Source organism: Trachypithecus francoisi, unplaced genomic scaffold (assembly GCF_009764315.1).
Source record: "Trachypithecus francoisi isolate TF-2019V2 unplaced genomic scaffold, Tfra_2.0 Lachesis_group13, whole genome shotgun sequence".
Classification (NCBI taxonomy): Eukaryota; Metazoa; Chordata; class Mammalia; order Primates; family Cercopithecidae; genus Trachypithecus; species Trachypithecus francoisi.
In genome coordinates, this window is record NW_022681458.1 from 93,497,501 (window position 1) to 93,520,854 (window position 23,354).

The following is a 23,354-nucleotide window of genomic DNA, read 5'->3' on the forward strand; positions in this document are numbered from 1 at the left end:
CAACCAGGTAAATCTTGGTCTCTTCGGATTGACATCACCTGGCGCATGCCTAGTTCGTCTGCACCTTCCCGGGTCGCCGGCTGCATTTTCGCACGCGCGGGAAAAGTTGGGGGGGGGATGAAGAACCCGGAAGTGCACCATCTTGCCTCCGTTCATCCAAACATTTTTCTTCCTAAATACTCCAAATAGGCCTTTCAGGGTTTTTCTTTTTTTGTTGTTTTTTTTAAGACAGAGTCTTGCTCTGTTGCCCAGGCTGGAGTGCAGTGACACAATCTCGGCTCACTGCAACCTTTGCCTCCCAGGTTCAAGCGATTCTCCTGCCTCAGCCTCCCAAGTAGCTGGGATTACAGGTGTGTCCCACCATGCCTGGCTAATTTTTTTGTTTGTTTGTTTTTCTAGTAGAGACAGTGTTTTGCCATGTTGGTCAAGCTGGTCTCGAACTCCTGACCTCAGGTGATCTGCCCTCCTCGGCCTCCCAAAGTGCTGGGATTATAGGCGTGAGCCACCATGCCCGGCTGACCTTTCAGTTTTTTCAAGATGATCTGACTTTGAAGAAAAGGCATTCATGGGAGGTCTGATGGTACATCTCACGTGGTCTCAGGCTGTCTCACATCAAGGAGAATGTGTCTCTACACAGCACACTTGTATTTAGGGAGGTGGCAAAACATACACAGGTTATTAAGTAATTAAACATATTAAAGTCAAGGATGGGCCCAACCCTTTGAGTGTTTAAAGCCTTTAAAGGTAGGGACAAACCCCGTGCTGACATGTGCCAGGACTGAGCCAGGCTGAGTCATGAGTGAGTCCGGAAGTGTTCTCTCCCACCACCGACATCTACTCAGCCCCTTTCCACCCAAAGCACCTCAGTGCCAAGCTTCTCAAGCATGATCCCTCTTCCCAAACAACTGGTCTTCACATGCCACTGTGTGATGTGGGTTGCTCGCTGTTCACAGACCTTTTTTATGGTTGGGAGAAACTAGGGTAAGGGGAAAGCTTAGCCAGCAGGTAGCTGTGAAGCTGGACCATCAGCCATCGCCAGGGGCACACCAGTGGGGAGGCGGACGGCATTTGTGCTCAGACTCTGGGTGCAAACTCCATGGGACCCAGTCACGCTCCTCTGTAGATGGAAGAGCAGCAAGACACTAAGTCTATTTTGAATTCTTCTCAAAGATGAATGGATTTATTGAGAGCATGGCTTATTTTTAGCCCTTCTCTTTGCATCATGGCTACATCCTGGTGGCATTTTGTTCATTTTGCCTAAATCTAACAGTTGCTTTTCAGATATACTTTTTCCCACTTTGACAACATGAGCCCTGTCACCACCCCAGGACATCAATGGAGGCCTGAACTCTGAGCACAGAGACAACACACGGTTTTGGGAGGCCAGTTTCTGACATGGGACATACCATAAACCCTGAGAAAACCACTTCTGAATAACTGATAAGGTCTAATTTGGACACATCATTTCTACCCTTTTAGGCTATAATTCTGAAAATGATTATTTTCCCAGAATATTTTTCTTCTCAAATGAGAATGAAAAAATCTGTTTCCATTAGGCTAGCTTGCTGTCCTGCAAAACCTTGCCCTTTTATTCTCTACCCTTCACTACCATGATGGTCCTCACGAGACTACCAATCCCACAGTAAAGTGACAGGAGGCCTCTAAATTGTTTTCTATCACCCATGTCTTAAATTACTGTATCAAAGAAGGGACATTTTGATGAGCTTTATCTTTTAACACAAACAATGTGTCATTCTCAGAGACAAATGATCTGGGTTCTCCAGGGTTCTTTTCTCTCCTGTATAAATCTAAGGGAGTAGACTATCTAGAAAACACATGTTTTCTAAGGTTCTACTGACTCTAACTTTGTGACCTGAGAAATGGCTTTCTAGTAAAAGTGCCAGAGAAGGATGAGGCCATTATGCATGCCACCCTGGTGACGTGTATGTGTGTGTGTGGGGGGAGGGGCTCCCAAAACCACTCCAAAGCTTTAGCTATTAAAGCTATAAATGGGGTCATGCTGATCAACTGAAGCAAGGTATATAAAAGTGCTTTGCAAACAGTCATATACAAAAATTATTCTATTCGGGTAATAGAAAAGAGGACCCCAGATAAATTTCTTAGGCTCTAGATATTAGGTCTCTACCCAGTTTAAAATACAGTCATGTAGAGGTCCCCCAATCCAATTCTAGCAACTGCAATGGAGTTAAAATTTGTCAAAGACAATAAACAGCAAGACAATAGTAATTGCTAATGAGAGAGGCCATAATTTTTAAAAATAGCTAGAGAGAGTAACTGCTGAAAGTGAAGGCTTCATTTGAAAGACATTTTGGAAATTTGCATTGGTTTTGTAACACCAAATTATGTGAGAAATGTTTATTTTTTTAAAAAAATCATAGGCCCGTTTTCAGTAGACTCCAGTGAAGAGTGCCCCAAGGTAGTCATGATGCTTCATGTCCATGCCTTAGTCCTGCCCCAAGTTCCCGTGCAATCTTAGAAAAACATCTGAATCTTTAAGTTCAAGTGCCCCCGGTTATGATGAGAATTCATAACAGATTCTCAGTGTTGTCATGTACTTCACTCCTAGTAGGTAAGTTAAAGGAAAGTTATAAAAACATTTGTAAGCACTCTTTAAGTATTTCAGATAAAAGACACTGTAACACAGCCAAGGCAGCACTTCTAACTTTTACAGAGCTGGCATGCCCTAAATCTTGTTTGTAAATAAAATAAGTGTGTTAGGAAAGGGATATGAAATACATTTATAAAGTGAAGAATTTCTTTTAAAACTCCTTTGGGAGGCAGAGGCAGGCGGATCATGAGGTCAGGAGATCGAGACCATCCTGGCGAACATGGTGAAACCCTGTCTCTACTAAAAACACAAAAATTAGCTGGGTGTGGTGGTGGACACCTGTAATCCCAGCTACTCGGGAGGCTGAGGCAGGAGTCTCAGTAAGTGTGAGATTGCGCCATTGCACTCCAGCCTGGTGACAAGAGCGAGACTCTGTCTCAAACAAAAAACCCACATTAAGTAAACATGTAAGTCTGTATCTTCAAAATCAAATTTTCTAAAAGCACAGTCCACCTGCAGTACCACTGACATTAAACAGACATAACTATTCATGGAGATCAGCAATAAGAGCTATCTTCACATAAGTACCACACTTTTAAGGAGCATCAGTGACCAACTGTGTCACTGATTCAGACCAAGAGAAAACATATTAGTTTGTGGAAAAGATTTCCCTGGAAATTTCAAAACATAGGTAATTAAAGAATAACCAGAGGTTGGGCACAGTGGCCACATGTATAATCCCAGAACTTTGGGAGGCTGAGGTGGGAGGATTGCTTGAGCCTCAGAGTTTGAGGCCAGGCTGGGCAACACAGTTGGATTCTGTCTCTGCAAGAAATGTCATTAAAACCTAGCCAGGTGTGGTGGCACATGCCTATACTGTAGTCCAAGCTACTTGGAAGGCTGAGGCAGGAGGATATCACTTGAGCCCAGCAGTTTGAGGCTGCAGTGAGCCATGATGGTGACACTGCATTCCAGCCTGGGCAACAGAGCAAGACCCTGCTGTCTCAAACAAAACAAAACAAAACAGAAACAAGGAGGAGGAGAATAATCAGGAATCACAAACAAGTTGACATTTTTCAAGCTTGCTTTTGATGTCTATCACTTTACTAAGAAAAATATAATAAATTCATTATATAGATAGAAATGACATGTACACTATTCCAATATTTGTTTCCTCTTGCAGGAGAAACCATCAAGAGGAAATCTTTTCTGGTGTATCATCATTAACACAACCCCCAAAATAGAGTAAGATTTAAAAATAGTTAATAGGGTGGTATATTTACACATACACACACATAATTTTTATATTTCCTGATTTAACAAAGACATGCTCTTGGGAAGCTGTAGACCTTATTGAAAAGTCTGGTCGTCTTTCCTTCTTTTATTTTCTGCAGTAAACAGACTGTATGAATCATTTGGCATCGGTGAATTGTGTTGTATCTTCTCATGCGTGTATTCTTGTCTATACAACTAGAAAGCGAGCCTCCAGAAGCAAGTTCCCTGTGGTGCTAAGCCCAGTGCCTTGTACATAACCTGGGTGCATTAATCATTGATTGATATGTGCATTTGCAGGGAGGAGCCTGGTAAGATACACTCAAAACCTTTATTCATTGATTTACAAAATGTACAATATTTACAAAGTTTAGGCATTAATCCCATATTGACATGAATGCTGTGGAGAGTCTAAAAATAAATATGTGGCACATAGCTTAATATACACATCATGGCTCTTTACACTTAAGCCATTACCAATGGTGAGATTTCATGGAGAATTTAATGTGTTGGAAAAGTCAGATGGCTGACCAGTCCTGGACCTTCCATGTGAATGACCTCTCTTGGCTCCTTGAGGCTGGAGATAGTGAGCAAATCACTTTCTTTCAAGAGAATTAAACACAAACCATTCTGACAGGCACATGGGATGCATGCAGCAACATCTATGCAGAGTCTGCAAGCACTCCCTGGGTGGCAGTTGAATCTGCACCACTGTGGAACTGATCCCTGTACATCAGCCAGGGAGGCTTTGGTGTGGTCACTTTCTTGTTTCTTATTCAATCACATGCAGTACTTGGAAGATGTCAGTGGAGTGTAATCATGCACAAAAATGGTACTTGTAGGTATGTACAACATCAAATTTTCATTGTCTTATAGCATCTTTAGATGCAATACCAACTATCTCCTCTTTTAGCAAGAGGGATGAATGAGGAAGCCAAACCCCTACTCCCCAAAGAAAAAACATCATCTGGGGACACATGCAAATGGCATCCTGCAACAGCAGGGCGAGATAAACTCCACATGATAAGATGGATGAATTCCCATGAAGTCAGGCCTGAAAGTATTCCTACGGGGATAATTCCACCTTTCTTTCCTCTTCAATCCCACCTCATCCCACATAACCTAAATCTGAAGGAAACGGCTTCACAACATTTTGTGTTTGAGTTTTGGTACCTCCATTTGGAAAGTGGAAATACTAGTAACATTCCTTATAGGATTCTTGCAGGGATTAATCCTAACTTATGTAAAGTGCTTAGCATAGTGCCTGGCACATATGAGGTGCTTAATAAATGTCTTGCTTTCTCTCCCTCTACTTTCCGACCCCAATTAAAAGCAACATATTGATAAACCTAACAAACTCTGAATTAAGGCCATTTGATGTAATTTAGATTATTTTGTATCAGAGTTACTGCTGTCAGTTCATATTTAGTCCCTGAGGGAATCTCATTTTATGAGCCAGAGACATTTTTCTATGGAGGGCAGATGGACCCTGACAACACTATCCTCCTTATTAGCCATGGTTCTACCAAGTTTCACACAAACACATCCCAAAACCCTGCACAGAAACTTAGACCAGTGATGGTCACCACCTGAATGATTCCTGGATACCATCACTGAGGAAACCATGAGAAAAATCCTTCAGACATATTGCTCTTGCTCACATGTTAACTTTTTCAACACTGGTGCAAGTATTATAGATAACTTTCAATAAACATATATTAAAAGCTCTACCACTGTTGAAAAATATGTATTCTAATTTGATCACTTTGTTCAGAATAATGAATTTTTTAGAATATATTTTAGTTTCTAGTTATGCCTTACAAAAATAAATACTGTTTAAATTATTTACAAGGAAGAAGAAACATCATAACTTGGGATACAAAAAATACAGGAAGGATGACAAAAATTTTACCATCTACTTCTAAAACAACATCTAAAAGAAATAAAAATTTCCCATTGAGTCTCCTTGTTAGTCTTGCAATCACCCCACTGGTCTACTTTCTCCTCATCATCGCATATTGTGCCTTGCTTCATTATCATTCTAAAGACAATTTAATGCAGAATCTTCTCCATAAAGTCACTGGGGATTTGGAAGTGGGAGCTCTTTGACAGTACGAACTGCCGATGGAGTAAGAAGCTGGCTGAGCCGCTTAGTCGGCCCTCAGAATGAACTAGGACTAATCTCCACACATTTTCCTTTCATTCTGAAATCCTCTGTCTAGATTACCTATGGCTGAATAGAGCCCCATATCTGGGGAAAACAACTCCATCCTGGTTTGGGGCTCTGGACACAACTGACTCAGGTGGAATCTAGGATCTCATGAAGCAGAATTAGGTGCCAAGTCAAGGAGAAGGCCGATCTCACCAATTACATGAAGTATATTATATGAAGAATATATTATATTATAACACAGTCACTTTATGGACATTGGCTCCATTAAGTTGGGGAAAATCCTCCTCCAGGCACCCCCACAAATGTAACGAACTTTTATGATTGCCTTTTTGTCTTCTGCACAGAACAGAGGGAATGTAATTCCCAGCACTGGGAGAAGACTGTTAAGAAAATTAATTGAACAAATGGCTGGAATTGTTGGAATTGTTGGAATTACTACTCTTCCAGGGACTCAGTCAGAATTTCCAAGGAAATAGTCCATTCGTTTTGGAGTCAATGTTTTAAAATTATAAAGCTACAAATGAATTCATGATTATATTTAAACCAATGGTTCTTTACTTTTCTCCTGAAAAGCCCACATCTATACATGCCCCTATAACATACTCCTAATATCTTAGAGTCTCAGGACCTATTGCATTTCATGCATGTATTCTTCCAAATTAAGAACCCCAGATCTCGATAAACGCAGAACTACTTCTTGGAATGAAAACAAAGGTTTATGGTATGGAACTTGGGCTGTACTGAGAGAAGGCTTTGATGGGTCCTGGTTAGACTCAAAATGGCTACAATGAAGCAACATTTATTCCTCATGGTTAAGTGGCAATGCTTGGCTGTGACGACCTCCAAGAGTGTTGTGTCACATGTGTGTAATTACTGTCAGGCCAATGACTCATGCAGGACTGTGGACCATCGAGATCCCCATGGATCGCTATTAACACATGGAGCCACTGAGCTGCTATAACATGAGCCCTAACCACAACCACAAGCAGGACACTATCACTGACATACAGCACGGGTGCCCGTTTGTCTGATTTATAGGTGACGTCGTGGCAAATGTGGCATCAGTTTCATTTCGGGGCAGCGGCAAGTTACAGATATTTCCTTCACAACAAGAAGTGCAGACCTGAAAGAAAGGAAGAAAAAAAGATAATGAGAAGCCAGCATGTCTTGGAAGGAGGCAGGGTTTTTGAAGGAACTGTCACCCACATGGCAAGACGCAAGTAAAAATTACCTGATCTATGAAGGAGATGCCAACTCTATGTTCAGGAAGGCTGGGGATAATATTTCATCTAGAAGCAATCTGGTCAACAGGAAAACTCCCCAGGCTAAACTTCAAGAGATCTAGGTTTTGTTTTTGACACCTCCCTACTCAAACGTTTCTTAGAAAGGTGTGTAGCCTTCCTGGGCCTCAGTTATTTCGCCCTTAAAACGGGAATAACGAAACTTGTCCTTTTTCCATGAGGCTCTTTCTGATTACTTGAGGAAGAGAGCGTAAGCCTTCATTTGCTAAGTTTTCAAGTGAGAGTCAAGTGGCAACAACCCAGGTAATTTCAACTTGCGTACTGACTTTCATAGAACTGTTTGCATGAAGTGTCTCCATTCTCATTGGGTGAGTTAATGTTTGAAGGGTTTTCATTCATGCAGCTATTCCTGCTTTACACCACCTTACTTGTGGATCATAAGAAAGAAACCCACAGAGTTAGTGACAAAAACTGTCTTGGGGCATGGCTACACAAAGTATAGACCAGCAGCTCCAATATCAGCTGGGAGTTTGTTACAAGTGCACAATCTCAAACCTTGCCCCAGATGGAGAATTAGAACTACATTTTAACAAGATTCCCAGGTGATTCCTAGTCATAGGATGGTTATTAATAATATTCTATACAGTCATTATCCTGCAGGGATTTGAGTCTTTAGTCACAGTTGACATGTGCCAGGAAGACAGTATAACGTTGCAGAGATAGACTCCAAACCAGAGGTGAGTTGGAATTCTGTACCTGTCACTTACCAGCTATGTGACTGAGCATATGACCCAACTTCTCTAATACTTAACTTTCTCCTTAGTAAAGAGGCCACAGTAACTCCTCAGAATCAAGTCCAATTTGCTGGAGAGGTCAGGGAAAGCCTTTGGTTTCACTCAGTTTGAACCAGGAGCAGAGTAGGCAGATTATATTTAAAATTTTAATTATTAGTGTATTCAAGAGGTTGCTTGAAAATTAGGTGTCTGCCTTAAGAAAAAGAAGTCCTTACTGACAGTGCTGTTCCCAGGTATTGGGAGTGGACATTGCCCAAACCAGCAGGAAGGCCACCTGCAGGAGAAGTGTTCAGCTGCTAAATAAAGGCCAAGGCCTGATATGTTAAGGTCACATGTATAGACAGCAGGAGGGCGAGGCTGTCTTTCTGTGATTCTCTATATGGCCCTTCAAGGCTACCTCCCAAGCTCATTTTACACTGAGTGCTTCTGTACGTAGGCACCAGGTGTTTCCATATACAGCCTTCTACAGGTACCAGGTGAAGAAGCTTAAGCAAACACACAAGATGGGTCTCTTGTCACCTATCTAATGACTCAAGAGCCAATGGACCCTCGCCAAACTGACATCCCAGTCACAACATGAGTCCTACTTTACAGAAAGTTATCAAAGCTGAATTGCCTCGGTCCCCCTGTGATGAATGAACGGGGTACATCTGCAAAGCTTCACCGTGATGGGCATAACTGGTCCCTCGCTCCTCTTTTTTCTAGTAGCTTTATTACTTTCCTCTGAGTGAAGAAAGGGTTTACAATAACACTGAATACCCTCTTGATGTGCGTTTACACAATTTATATCAGTTGTCCTATGCTCTGGTATAAATGTGTATTCTTTTAGAGCAAACACGAAAGGAAGAGTCTTTTCATAGAGCATAAAGACAGTCAAAAGGCAGCCTTCATGGGGGAATAAGAATCTGCTCCTGATTACTGGCAGATGTCTGAAGAGAAGGCAGCTGGCTATGTAGTACTGGTCACTTGCTTTGTTGCCCAGACCTTGTGGCCTTCATGCTCGGAGTCTCTGCAGCCAGTGGATAAGCACTCTTCCAGCGGGACGCAGCGTTTGGTGACTGAGATACTGTTTCCTGTGACTTCCATTGTGTGCTGAGTGTAGCAGTATCTGGTCTCTGTCAACAGAGAAAATATATTTTATTTGAGATGGGAAATGTTGGCCCAACCTGCCTAAAAGGAAAATAACAGGAGTGTCAGCATTATCATTTCAGAAAAGACCTAATAGCACATAAGATGTGCATTGCCGGCCGGGCGCGGTGGCTCAAGCCTGTAATCCCAGCATTTTGGGAGGCCGAGATGGGCGGATCACGAGGTCAGGAGATCGAGACCATCCTGGCTAACACAGTGAAACCCCGTCTCTACCAAAAAAATACAAAAAACTAGCCGGGCGTGGTGGCAGGCGCCTGTAGTCCCAGCTACTCGGGAGGCTGAGGCAGGAGAATGGTGTAAACCCGGGAGGCGGAGCTTACAGTGAGCTGAGATCCGGCCACTGCACTCCAGCCTGGGCGACAGAGCGAGACTCCGTCTCAAAAAAAAAAAAAAAAAGATGTGCATTGCCTTCAGTTTTTGTCCACCCCCAAAGACCTCCCTGGAGAGCTCCACTGTGCCATGGTAGGAGGACAGTCTTCAAAGAATATTGATTTCTCTGCCCAGCATTATTCCCATAAACCAAGACACAATGGTTTCTCCTTGCCTTTCAACACATTTTGCTACTGGACTGATTTTTATTTTTAGGGGATGAGTGGTTTGGGGGGGATGATTTAAGAGGTATAAGTCATAGCAATTTTAAGGAAGATGAAAGGACAAAGAGGTTCAAAGAACTCAGGGTTAAAATGAGTTAGGCAGGTAACAGCGGTCCTCAAGGAGATAAAACACTACAGCAGTGGCTGGCATGTGTGTGTGTGTGTGTGTATGTGTATGTGTGTGTGTGTGTGTGTGTGTTGGGGGAAGCAGCTATTCACAAGAGCAGAACAATTTAAAACTTTGTGCTATTGAGCATAACTGGGTCCAGGGTGCATTACAGAGAAAGACTGAAACAATAATGAACATTTTTCCAAAACTGAGGAGCTTCGTTTCTCCCTAGCACGATTTCAGTGTCCTCCTAGGATGACAGATGAAGACCATGATGGGAGTTTCCAGAGGTCCTTCTATGTGTAATGAATCTGAAAGCTTGTGATTTCTTCCAAAATTCTTTGGGGGAACTTTTTATGTGTAATTTAAAAACTAAAGAAAAATGGCTTTGTCAATGTAATTCTTTAAGACCTCCAGGCAACGTTCAGCCTTCTAAGTCTGGGATTTAGGAGAATGTTCTTGCTCTCCTTTCACATTAAAAAAGAAAATGAATAATTCTTAAGAAATGTCACTGAGCTGTTTTTCATCCACATCTTGGACCCAACTTTGCATGCTTTATACATTTCAGATATTTAGTGGCTAATATGGAATTATGACCTCCTATGAGGTTATTTATTAGGCAATAAAAACTCCCCCCTACCAGATTCTGTCATGATTTTGGCAGCTTTTAACTGAAGAACTAATGTCCAAAGAAGAAAGCGTAAGAAAATTTTAGGTTCTGAGAATGAGCTAATACAGACCCATTAGCACATCCTGGAAGTCATCAAAACTCAGGGGTTTTAAGTCTTCCTAGAGACCCTCACCTGACAGGAATCCCAAATGGTTTCCAATTAAATCGTACTAAGAGCTGCCACATTCCCAGTGGTGATGCTATTGGTGGGTGTGCCTGGGCAGAGCCTGTGTCAACACCCTCCCCTAAATGCTGTCCCACACTGCATCCTGGCTGGAATTGATAGTTGGATTGGGCTGAGGCTTGCTCCAAGGTTGCTAAGAGTCCTACGGAGCTCTTTGGGAGTAGGGTAAGGTCATCTGGGGAGCTCACAATAAGAATAGTTGAAAGTTTTCTACCTGGCAATAATTCTCCCAAAGCCCTAAACTATCTTAACATTGGAGTGATTGCTTTTCTGATGAAGATGAGGCAGCAGCTCTCCTCTTTTTTAAGCCTTTGACAGGTTTTGAAAAATGGAGGCCAGTGGACTGGGAGATTTACCACATCTTCTTAGAGGACTGGTTTACTTCTTTGGTATCAGACTCGATGGACGCTTTATGGTCACAATAGGTTCATCTTTCCCACCCCCACCCCAACTTCAAATGTTCTAGAAAGCAATAAAATCAGGAATGTTCTTATCTCCTGTCTCCTCTTCATGCAGACAGCTAAGAGCAGCTGCCAGAGGTTTTACTGCTCCAAATGTAAATCCGAGCAGATAAGATCATAGGCTTATGGAATAAGTAAATCACTACATAGCTGCAGTTCTGGAAATTAGCCTTTTCCTCCAAGTAGTGAATTATCCTGTTTTAAGTAAGCCTTAAAACAACAATTGGTGAACTTGATATGACTACTTCTTTGTTCATATTTTTCTGACTTTAACAAAATATCTTATACATTTATTAATGGACCGCGTATTCCATTGAATGAAAGTAGATACAACAACGGATGAAAATAATTTTTCAGAAAAACATGCAAAAGCTTAATACCTAATAAGCTGATTTTTTGCCATTCTGGGGGTAGAAGGGAGATCAGTGCAGTAAGAATTTTTTCTTTTACTTCACCCAGTCCAATTCATGAAACAAAAATATACAGAGAACACTGCCCTCACTTCCAGCAGCACAGACCTCAGTGCTGAAGCATCAATCCCTCAAAAGCATTTATTCCACTTCTTATCTTACAAAACTCCTAGGTGAGTTATGAAATGTTAATGTGGAAAAAGGTTCTGTGGTTTAAGAAGTTTTGAAAATGCTCAAAGTTGAACAGGTTTCTTCAGTGCACAATTTATGAGAACCTTCTATATGTGTTGTGATCTTGTGATCTCCAAAGGTATATTGTGGTGAGGAGGCAGAATTTCCCAAGTAGAACTAGGTGGGCCACATTTGGCTTATCACTGGACTGGAGTAAGGATAAAAACCAAGTTTCAGCCACAGAGCATTGTTCTCCATGCATTTCGAAAACTCATTGGGTTAGTAATGAGGTAATATGAGAATCAAGCCTGCTGATAACTTCACACTAAAAGTATTTCAAAGGCTTTTATCTAAAAGATAAAAAGATGAATTTGAATTTCCACCAGGTTAGTTTCAGTCTCTAAAATCTCATATTCTGCAACTACACGGTATTCCCAGAGGTTGTGAAACAAAAGTCTTTTACTATTAGATTCACAGGCATTCAACTAAAATCAGAAATGGAAAAGAGAACTTCATCAAGAATTGGAAAATACAATTTTTATGAAATTCATACCCATGTGCACGCATGCACACAGAGTTCATAATCTAGTTCTGAAATTTAAAAGTAACCCAAAGCTAAATTGTAAACTTTCATTTACCCACCAATACTGTTTTTACTAACAGAAACTATATTTAAACAAAACATACATAAGATGATTTGAATTGAGACATTACAAATGTCCAACTTTCTTATAAAAGGCTTTCTTGCCATTAATTATTCTTCACGGTTCTGCTAGTTTTAGTTTCTTCATAAACATACAGGTTGATAAAAGTGATGCTAGAGAATAATTCTTCACGTGCAAGAAAATTAATGGGTGGAGAATAGTAATACTAAGAACTATATTGAAAAATGAAAAGCCAGTCGCAGCTGCCTGCTCTCTCCCTGCCACCATTCCTTACTGTTCATGCAGCTCTTCACTTCTGCCACCTACTTCCCTGCAACGACTGTTCCTTCTACATCAAATTCCATGCCCTTTCCCCATGTCTGACCCAGCAGGATCTCTTTGTGACTCTGGGTCTCTACTATGGATAATCTCATCTGTGGGACTCTCCATCCTAGACTTCAGAGTTCCGTCTTACAGATGTTCTCCTCATCTCTGGTCTCCCCACTTTCAACACTTTCCCTAATATGAAAGTCAATATTCTCCCGTGTTCTGTCCTTGAACCTCTTCTCACTCAAGTGGCCTCATCAAACTTCTGATGCCATGTCTTCAGTCTGACTCTTTCTCCTGAACTGCAGAACCAAATTACCAACTATTTTCTGGACAGTGCCAGGATCACCTCACACCTAATGTGTCTCAACCCAATGCATTATCTCCCTCCCCTTTGCATCTTTTTATCTTCACATGTGTCTATCTCAGGAAGGGACCTCCTGGTCTCTTCTCCAGTAACTTGAACTAGAAATCTGGAATCAGCTCAGACTTCTCCCTAATCTGGGAGTCTCCAAGTCCTCTGAAATGTCTCCATTATCCATCTGGTCTTTCCTATTCCATTTTCCATTTCCTCAATTCAGGACTTCATCGTTTCTTGTTTTCTTTGTCTCTAACATGCAACTCACCACACACGAAAGCATGAATGCCACCTAATTGTCAAGGAATCCTGATTGTTGAATTACTATGCCTATTTGGCCTACCTGAGCGGCCTGGGAATAGGCCATTGCTCTCTCTGCTCCTGAAGCTGTGTGTCAAGTGCATTGGAGTAACTGCTCTTCCCAGACAGAATCATCAATTAATTTCATTCCTAACTCAGAGCCTGGCATTTGAAACTTAGCCCTCATTACTCAAGGTTCTCCTTGATGGAGGCTCCAAACTATCTCATTGCCTCATATATACCTTGAGACGTAGTACCACAACTTTTGACCATGCACGATGAAAAATGTGCATCCTTAGCTTGGTCTGCATATTTTTTCCTATCTTCTACTCCTGGACACCTGATATTCTTCAAGGCTCAATCCAAATGTGATAAATTCTGTGAAATCTTCCTGATCTTCCTCCCAACCAGGTCAATGCAAATCTCTCTTCTCCATGTTGCCCCAGTCCTTCTTAACTTTCTCATTTGGGGTATCTGGCTTTCCTTTTAGATCAAAGTTTCTGATCAAAACAATTGACCTTTTGTTTTTAAACTTTTTTTAAAATTTCACCTATTATTTTGAGATAACTATAGATTCCCATACATTTGTAAGGAATACTAGTAACAGTGAGATCCTCTACACCCTTTACCTAATTTCCCCAAATGGTAACAACTGCAAAACTATGGTATAATATCACAACTGTGATACTGACATTAACCCAGTCAAGATACAGAACATCTTCACAGCCATAACCATCCCTCATGTTGACCTTTTATAGTCACACCCTCTTCCCTCTTGCCCCCACCCCTTCTCTAAGGCTTGGCAACCACTAAACAGTACTGCATTTCTATAATTTTGTCATTTTGAGAATGTTATATAAATGAGTCACACACATGTAATATTTTGGAATTGGGCATTTTCACTCAATCTCATTCACTGGGTTTATTAATTTTTAAGAGTTTGTTAACTTTTATTGCTGAGTAGTATTCCATGGTATAGATGTTGAAAAGACATCCAGGTTTGTTTCCAGTTTAGAGATATTATTAATAAAGCTACTATGAACATTTGTGTAGAGGTTTCTGTGTGAATATAAGTTTTTACTTCTCTGTATGACTGACCAGAAGTAAAATTGCTGGGTTACATGGTAGTTGCATGTTTAGTTAAAAAACTGTCAAGCTGCTTTCCAGAGTGGCTGTGCCATTTTACATTCCCACCAACAACGTATGAGTGATGTAGTTTCTGCTCCTTTTTACTAGCATGTGGCATTTTTCCTATTCTTTATTTTAGGTATTCTGATAGAAGTACAGTAATATCTCATGCTTGAAATTTGCATTTCCCTTATGGCTAATGATGTTAAATATATTTTCATGTGTTTATGTGCCATCTGGTTATCGTCTCTGGTGAAATGTCTGTTCATACTTTTCCTATTTTCTAATTATGTATTTTGTTTACTGGTGTGTTCTGAAAATTATTTATATATTCTAGATAGCAGTTCTTTGTCAGGTATGTGATTTGCAAATATTTTTCCCATTTCATAGCTTGCATTTTCATTCTCTTAACAGGGTCTTGTGCAGGGCAAAAAAGTTTTAAATTTTGATGAAGCTCAATTTATTATTTTTTCTTTTATGAGTCATCAAGAACCTCACCTAGCCCTAGATTTATGAAGATTTTCTTCTATTTTTTCCTAAATGAGATATGCTTTTATATTTCACATTTAAGTCTGTGTCTCACTTTAACTTTCGTAAAAGGTGTGAGACTTGGGCCAAGATTCATTTTTTGCCTGTGAATGTCCAGTTCCTTCAGTACGATTTGTTAAAAAGGCTATCTTTTCTCCACTGAATTGCTTTTACACCTTTGGTAAAAATTAGTTGGGCATATTTTTAAGGGTCTATTTATTCTGTTTAACTGATCTATGTCTATTTCTCTGCCAATACCGCAGTCTTGATTACTACAGCTGTATATTAAATCCTGAAATAGGGTAATTTGATTCCTCCCACTTTATTCTTCTTTTTCAAAATCATTTTAGCTATCCCAGTTTCTTACCTTTCCATATAAACTGCAGAACACTTTTGTCTATGTCTTTAAAAAACAACAACAACAACAACAACAACAACAACAACTCTTCCTGGGATTTTGACAGGAATTGTGTTAAACCTACATAAAAATCTGTACAGAACTGGACATTTTACTCTGCTGTCTTTCAATCTATGAACATGGTTTTTCCATTTATTTAAATTTTATTTTTTTCATTGATGTTTTGTAATTTTCAGCATACAAGTCCTATATATATGTTGTGCTTAGATTTACCTGTAAGTATTTAATTCTTCTGAGCAATATAATGGTGTATTTTAAATGGTATATATAAGTGGTATATTTTAAATTTCAGTGTCCATGTGTTAATTGACAGCATATATAAACACAATTGAGTTCTGAATTTATCTTATATCCTATGACCTTGCTAAACTCATTTATTAGTTCCAGGAATTCTCTTCAGATTTGTTGGAATTTTCTACATAGAAATCATGTTATCTGTGAAAAAGGACAGTCATTTTTTTCCTTTACAATCTGTATGTCTTTTATTTATTTTTCTTGTCTTATTGCACTGGCTAGAACCTGCAGGACTGCACTAAATAAAAGTAGTGAAAGCAAACATAATTGCCTAGTCCTCTGTCTTAGCAGGAATGCACACAGTCTTTTATCATTAAGCATAATGTTAGCTGTAGGCTTTTTATCGATGTTATCAAGTTGAACAAGTTTCTCTCTATTCCTATTTTTCTGAGAGGTTTTAATCATAAATGGTGTTTAATTTTGCCAAGATACGAACATGTGATTTTTCACCTTTAGCCTATTAATACTGTGGATTATATTGGTTGATTTTCAGAGATTAAACCAGCCTTTCATCCCTGGATTAAGCCCCACTATGTCATGATGCACAATTCTTTTCACATATTGCTATGTTCTATTTGCCAATATTTTGTTAAGAACTTTAGTGTCTATATTCATAAAAAATAATAGATTGGAATTTTGTATTTTGTTTTTTTGTTTGTTTGGTGCTGTCTTGATCTGGTTTTGGTATCAGGGTAACTCTGGCTCCATAAAATGAATTGAGAAGTATTCCCCCTTCTCCTCTATTTTCTGGAAGATTTTGTGTAGAATTGGTGTTAATTACTCTATTAAAACGTGGTAAAATTTTCCAGTGAAATTATTTGGGCCTGAAGAGTTCTTTTATGGATGTTTTTAAATTATATAAAAAATTTTTTTAGTAGTTATAGAACTATTTATTTCATTTTAAGTGAATTGTGGTACTTTGTTTTTTGAGTTATGGTCCATTTCATCTAAGCTGTCAAACTTATGTTTTTGAGCTGTTCATACTATTCTCTTATTTTCCTTTTCTTAGTACCTTAATGTTTTTCTCCAATGATTTTAACTGAAAAAATTGTATGTCTTTATGGTGTACAATGAAATGTTTTAGTATACGTAATCTCATTGAGTTTTATTCTTATAATTATTTCCTGCTTTTTGTTTAGGCTTGTTTTGTTTTACTTTTGGTTTTTCTCTTCCTTTTCTACCTTCTTGATGTGTTAGCTTAGAGAGTTGATTTTCCTGTTTTTAAATAAGTGCATATAGTGCTATAAATTTCTGTCTCAGCACTGTTCATTGTCTTTTTAATTTCCCTTAAGACTTTATCTTTGATCTGTGGATTATTTAGATGTGCATTATTTAGTTTCCAAGTGTTTGGTAATCTTCCTTTTATTTTTCTGTCATTGATCTCTAGTTTTGTGTATCAGAAAACACTCTGCATGATTTCAGTTTTTAAAAGTTTGTCGAGGTTTGCTTTCTGGCCCAGGATATAGTTTATTTTGGTATGTGTTCCATGGTCACTTGAAAACAATGTATATTCTGGTGTTGCTGGATGGAGTGTTCTGTAAATGTCAATTAGATTCTGTTGGTTAATGGTGCTGTTGAATTCCATATCTTTGCTTATTTTTTCTGTAGTTCTACCATTGTACTCTATTGTAGTATAAAGTATGTTTACTAAGTTTTTTCTCCCTTTCTGATGTTTCAGGTTTCCTTCTTTTATCATTTCCTTTCTTCATATAGAACTTCCTTCAGCCATTCTTTTAAGGTAGGTCGGCTAGTGACAAATTCTCTCAGTTTTTCTTCCCTTGAAAATGTCTTAATTTCTTCACATTCCTGAGGGATATTTTCTCTGAATATAAGATTCTGTACTGATTTTTTTTTTCTTAACAGTTGAAAAATATTGTACCACTGACTTCTGGTCTCCATAGTTTCTGATGAAAACATTTCATTCAACTGATTTTTCTCATATCAGATGTTCTTTTTCTCTTGCTATTTTAAGACTTTTTGTTTTTAGAAGTTTGATTATGTGTTTTTGTGTAGATTGCTTTAGTTTTATCCTCTTCAGGGTTTGCTCAGCTTCTTAGAAAAATGTTTAGCTGCTGTTTCTTTGAGTACTTTTTTCAGCTTCACCCTCTTTCTACTGTTCTCTTGGAACTCTGATGATGTAGTGTTAAAACATTTGTTACAGCTCCATAGATCTCTGAGGCTCTGTAGAAGTTTCTTTCTCCTCAGACTGTTTTCTATGTGTTGTTCAGATTGGATAATTTTTATTGCTCTGTTTTCCAAATTCACTAATTCTTCCCTTTATTCCTTCCATTCTGCTGTTCAGCCCATCTATTGAGATTTTTATTTCAGGTACATTATGTTACAATTCTACAATTTCCATTTGGTTCTCCTTTATACTTTCTATTTCTTTAATGAGATTTTAAAAATTTGTTTCAGGTGTGTTTGTAATTACTTACTGAAACATTTGTATTATGGCTGCTTTAAAACCCTTGCCAGATAATTCTAACATCCCTATTTATCTTGATGTTGGTATCTATTGATTGCTATTTTTCATTCAGTTTGAGATCTTCCTGGTATGACAAGTGATTTTTTAAACTGAAGTCTAAACATATTGTTATTATGTTAGGACACTCTTGATCTTACACTCCCTGTTTGAGAGTGGCAAGAGTGCCTCATTAATGCTTCCCCTGTGGCCTCTACTGATGCCATGGGGTGGGAGATGTGTTGTAGCCTCATTGCCAATGGGTGGTGGTGAGAGGTGAAGTCTTGACTCTCCATTAAGCCTCCTTTGACACAACTGTGGTCAGGGGAAAGTACAGGCAACTCATTGTTGCTGGTGGAGGTAAAGTCTAGGCTCCCTAACATAGTCTCCATTGACACTGTGGAAGAGACCTTGTTATTGCCTGGTAGAGAGGGATAAAAATCCCCTTTACTTGTCCTTCTCTGATACAGCAGAAAGGTTGGGACATCTCATTATAGCCTGTTGAGGATGAAGTCAAAGCTTTCCATTTAGCCTCTGCTGGTATGGGGTTGGGGCTACAATTTTTTCCATAGTGTTTTGCTGAAGTAGAACAGCTATTGTCTAAAAGTTACCTTTCTAGGCTTCCCCCTTCCTAGTCCTTTTGCCAAAGAGCAAACTTTTGTTGGAGGTTTATTTTGCCAGTGCCTATCGCATTTTTAGGATGTTGACTGCCTCACCTTCAAGTCTAGAATATATGAGACTGAAAGAAAACCTAGTGAACTAAGCACTGTGTTATTCCTTCAGTCTTGAAGTCCCTAGTCTGTCATTTTCTTTACCCCTTTCAGTCTTTTCATGTTTTTGGTTTGTTTCTTAATAAATAATGTTCAGAAGTTTTTGTTGTACTTAGCAGGAGGAATTGAAAAGTACATCTGCTCCATCTCTCCAGAAATGGAAGTTTTCAGCTTTTGACATTTGGGGCTAATTTTGTTTTGGGCACACTGCTCAGTGATTTGTAGGACATTTAACAGCATCCAACAGCCTCTTCTCACTAGATGCCAATGTCACTGCCGACAATAACAACTAAGAATGTCTCCAGACATTGACAAATATACTTTGGGCAGGGAAGAGGGAATTGCTCCTGGTTGAGATCTACTGTTGTATTGTACATTATAATCTTGAGAATCAGGCCCATTCTTGTTGGTGTCTGCATTCCCTCCAACATATAACACAGGGCCTTGCACACAATAGCAGGCATTTAATTTCTAATAAACTCTGTATTGCCCGCAGAGATGGATGGGTGGGAAGAATATATCTAGCTGAGCTCTTCCATTCAAAGGTGAACCAAATGAAAACATTTTAATTTGGTTCTATGATGTCGATAACATATCTTCCATTGCTATATTTTGAATAGTCTCATCAAATTTAAAAGAGAAATAATACCACACTTCTGCCAGTAGTGCAATTTTCACATACTATCACCACCTCTCAAAATTATTTGCCAGGACTACCAAAAGTAAACCTATGTATATTCTATGAAGCTAAAATTCTACTCTTCAATATACATCCAACATGAATGGTAAGTCCTAGAATGTGCATAGAAGAACTATTCATACAAACACACTGTAAAAAATGTCAATTAGTGATAGAATGAATAAATGATGGTATCTGTTCACATAACAGTGAGAATGAATGGATTCCAACTAAATCTAAAGAAATGGATGAATCTCACATAATATTGAGTGAAAGAAGTCGAACACGAAAGAGTTGTACTGTATGATTCCACCTCTACAAAGAACCCAGTAAGAGGCAAAATTAACCTACACTACTGGAAATTAGGAGGGTAACTATATTAGTTTCCAGGGTTGCCATAAAAAAAACACTGAATGAGTGCTTAAACAAAGGTATTCTCAGTCCTGGAATACCTTTGTATTTGAAGGTAGTAATTGAAAATCAAGGTGTTGGCCAAGGCTGGTTCTTCTGAGTCCTCTCTTTTTGGGCAGTCTTTTCCTTGTGTCTCCCCATCAGCTTCCCTCGGTTCCTGTCTTTGTTCCAATCTCTTCTTATAAGGATGCTTGTCAGACTGGATCAGGGCCCACCTGAATGCCCTCACTTAGTTACCTATTTAAAGACCCTATTTCCAAATACAGTCTCATTCTGAGGTACTAGAGGTTAGGACTTCGACATATGAATTTGAGAGCAGGTAGGGGGAAAAGTGGGGAGGACACAAGTCGGTCCATAACTGCGACGCTTGGTGGTAGCAAAAGTGACTGAAAACAGGCATACAGGGAGCTTCTAAGATGCTGGGCAGTTTCTTAATCAGGGTGCCGCTTACATGGAGTGTTCAATTTGTTAAAGTCCATCACGCTATTTACTATTCTACATATACATATTATACTTCAAAGTTCAGTGAAATTGAAAGCAAAAGAAAAAAAGAGCCCAAGATGAAAGAAAATAGACTCAAGAAAAGGATGAACTACAAATTGAGTTGCAGATAAACTGAATTATTTAAAACTTACCCTAATTAGGAATTACTACAGTCTCTGCTTTCAGGCATCAGATTGTTCTTTTGGCTTTTCTGCTCTTATCAATTACTCTCCATAGATCTTTTACAAATATGTGTTTTCTCCTCTTGTCCCAAGTAAAAAATTCCTCAAGGCAGAAATTAAAAACAAATAAATGCTCATCAACCTGACTAAATCATAGCTGGTTGGTCTCCTCTACCCTGAAGTCAGCACCTCTTGAGGAAGCTGCCAAAGGGAGACTTCCCTATTTTCTTTTAAAAAATATTCCTTCACATTTCTTAATGAACCTCTCCCTTGAGGAACTTCTTTTAAAACTAATCACTTAAATTCAAGAGGCGATGTACTTATTACCAAGGCCAACTCCAAAAAGGCAGTTGGGAAGGTATGCAGAGGTAGTGAGGATAGACAGGACTTTATGGTGAACAATGGTTAGAATAAAAGTGGTAAGGCAGACCATCAAATGGAAGCGTCCCAGTTGAGGCAACTGGATTTGTAAAAAATATTTGGACAAAACATTGTGAACTGGAGAAGGTTAGATGCTCTCAGTGTATGAAAAATGTCTGGTAGTCGGCTGATAGAACTTAAGGGTAAAAACTTGCTGGAAAAGTTCTAACACTAATTCCGAGGATTACAAAGCCAGCTGAAATGGACTGGCTTACATTGTCTTACCAAGAAACAGAATAAAATTTAAAAAGCCAATTAAAATGTAAACAACAAAAATCTGTGTGAAAGCACGGGACTGCCGTTGTGGACTGGATTTAAAGAGCAAGGTACCAGAGAAAAGACAAGCCCCCTGAGTGGTGCCTGACATTCTATACCTGTTCTCCCCTCAAGGCTTTTGCTGATTCAAAAACTGCACAGGTGGAGAGGATGAGAAACCAAGCAGAAAGCTCTGCTAAGGGACAGAGAAGTAGGGCAGCACCTTCATCAGTCTCTAGGGGACTGGGAGCACAAACAGGAGGTCAGAGCTAGCAGGGCAGCCACAGGAGAAAGGAGGTTCAGAGAAGCAAGACTGATAGTCTCTACATAGAATTCCAGGACGGCAGTTATTTAGTTTCATCACTTTAAAAATGTCATCTGGTTAACTTCTACCTTCTATTGTTTCTGTCAATACTAGGCAGGTTGGCAAGATTGTGCAGCAACTAGTATCTGCATGCACTGCTGGTGAGATTATAAGTGGTACTGTCATTTTGCAAACGGTCAGGCAGTATCTAGTAAAGTCAATGCTTACATACTCCATGCCTAGCAATCCCACTTCTGGGAAAGACCCAGCAGAAACGCATATGAACATGTACCAAAAGAGATACAGAAGAATGTTCATAGTATTAAGAAACTGGAAACAATCCGAATGTCCTTCAGTAGGGGAACAGATGAATTTTAGTATATTCATATAATGATGTACTATACATCCCTGAGAAAACATGACTGTGCTGCTCAAAAATCATAGAGGAATTTCACATACATAATGTTTGAAAGCAAGGAGTACATTCTATACAACTCCACTTACATGATGCTCAGTGATAGTAATCTCAACATTGTTACCTTTGGGGATGGAGTATAATGACTGGGGCACCCCAGCAGCCTCTGGGGGTTCTATTGCTATAGGTGGAAACACGGCATGTTCACTTTGTAAAAATTCACAAATTGTGCACTTATGATCTCTTCACTTTGCAGTATGTATGTTCAACTTTAAAATTACTTTTAAAAAGGAGGAAGTCTAAGACTTTCACTGAGCAATATGACAATAATATGATAAGAGACATCATCTGAAAACATCTTATTAAAAAGCAGCCAGAAGTGTTGGATAAAATGTAACCAACACTTTTTGTAAATGTACAAATGAATTCTCCCAAAAGGAAAGTGTCAAGGGCCAACACTGGAAAAGGTACTGATTTCTCTCTCCTAGGGAAAGAACAATGTTAAAAGATAAGCCATAATAAATCTCAAGGTGCTGGGTCCCCATGGGATTCAGAGAGAGAACAGAGACTCCTGTATAAATGAAAACAAAATTGGAGGGCTATATTCTAACTGTAAAATTGCCTAAAAGGAAGAAAATTCCACCCTTAGGTTAAGTCAAACACAAAGGTTGTCTATTTCAGGCTGGGCTATGTCTGAAAAAAGTCAACAACAAAGAAATCATTACTGAAAATTTGTAACCATGGTCTTGTCCTCAGTTGAGCTGAGGATCATATTTACAATTCTTGCTTGTAGCAAGAACCATCAGGCAACTGATCTGGAAAAAGCTATCAAGGGATATGTCCAGCTTTTTCTTTACTTTTACAGAAAAACAGTGAAGAGCATAGAAGCTGGAGCCAAAAAAGTATGTGTCCTCTAACTCAAAAATTTCCTTTTCCTGATTATATATCAGCAATACTTTCAAATGGAGATTTTGCCTTAGAGGGAGGCATCTGTACTCCATAATTAAGAAGGAACATAATGTCTTTGGCTTAGGTATCCTCCACAAAACAGGCCTTTTAAAAAACTGTAATGTCTTTGACTTCACATTTAATTCCACAGACTTTTAATCACCATTTATACAATTCCTCTCTCTAGGACCTTTTCATCTTGCAGCACAGAGAAAAGTCATGGGCAAATGTAG

General features: G+C 39.2%; 1 protein-coding gene across 3 annotated transcripts in view; it reads right to left on the reverse strand.

Moving 5' to 3' along the window:
• Positions 1-3,875: 3,875 nt before the first annotated feature.
• Positions 3,876-23,354, reverse strand: part of LYPD6 (LY6/PLAUR domain containing 6) — a 155,008-nt gene continuing 135,529 nt past the window's right edge. For all 3 annotated transcript variants that reach the window (XM_033231548.1, XM_033231549.1, XM_033231550.1), the window contains 2 exons: positions 9,034-9,164; positions 3,876-7,137 (listed from right to left, as the gene is read on the reverse strand). In XM_033231548.1, coding sequence (XP_033087439.1) covers positions 6,970-7,137; positions 9,034-9,164 — 299 coding nt within the window. In that variant the 3' untranslated portion in view covers positions 3,876-6,969. The remainder of the gene's footprint in view (positions 7,138-9,033; positions 9,165-23,354) is intronic.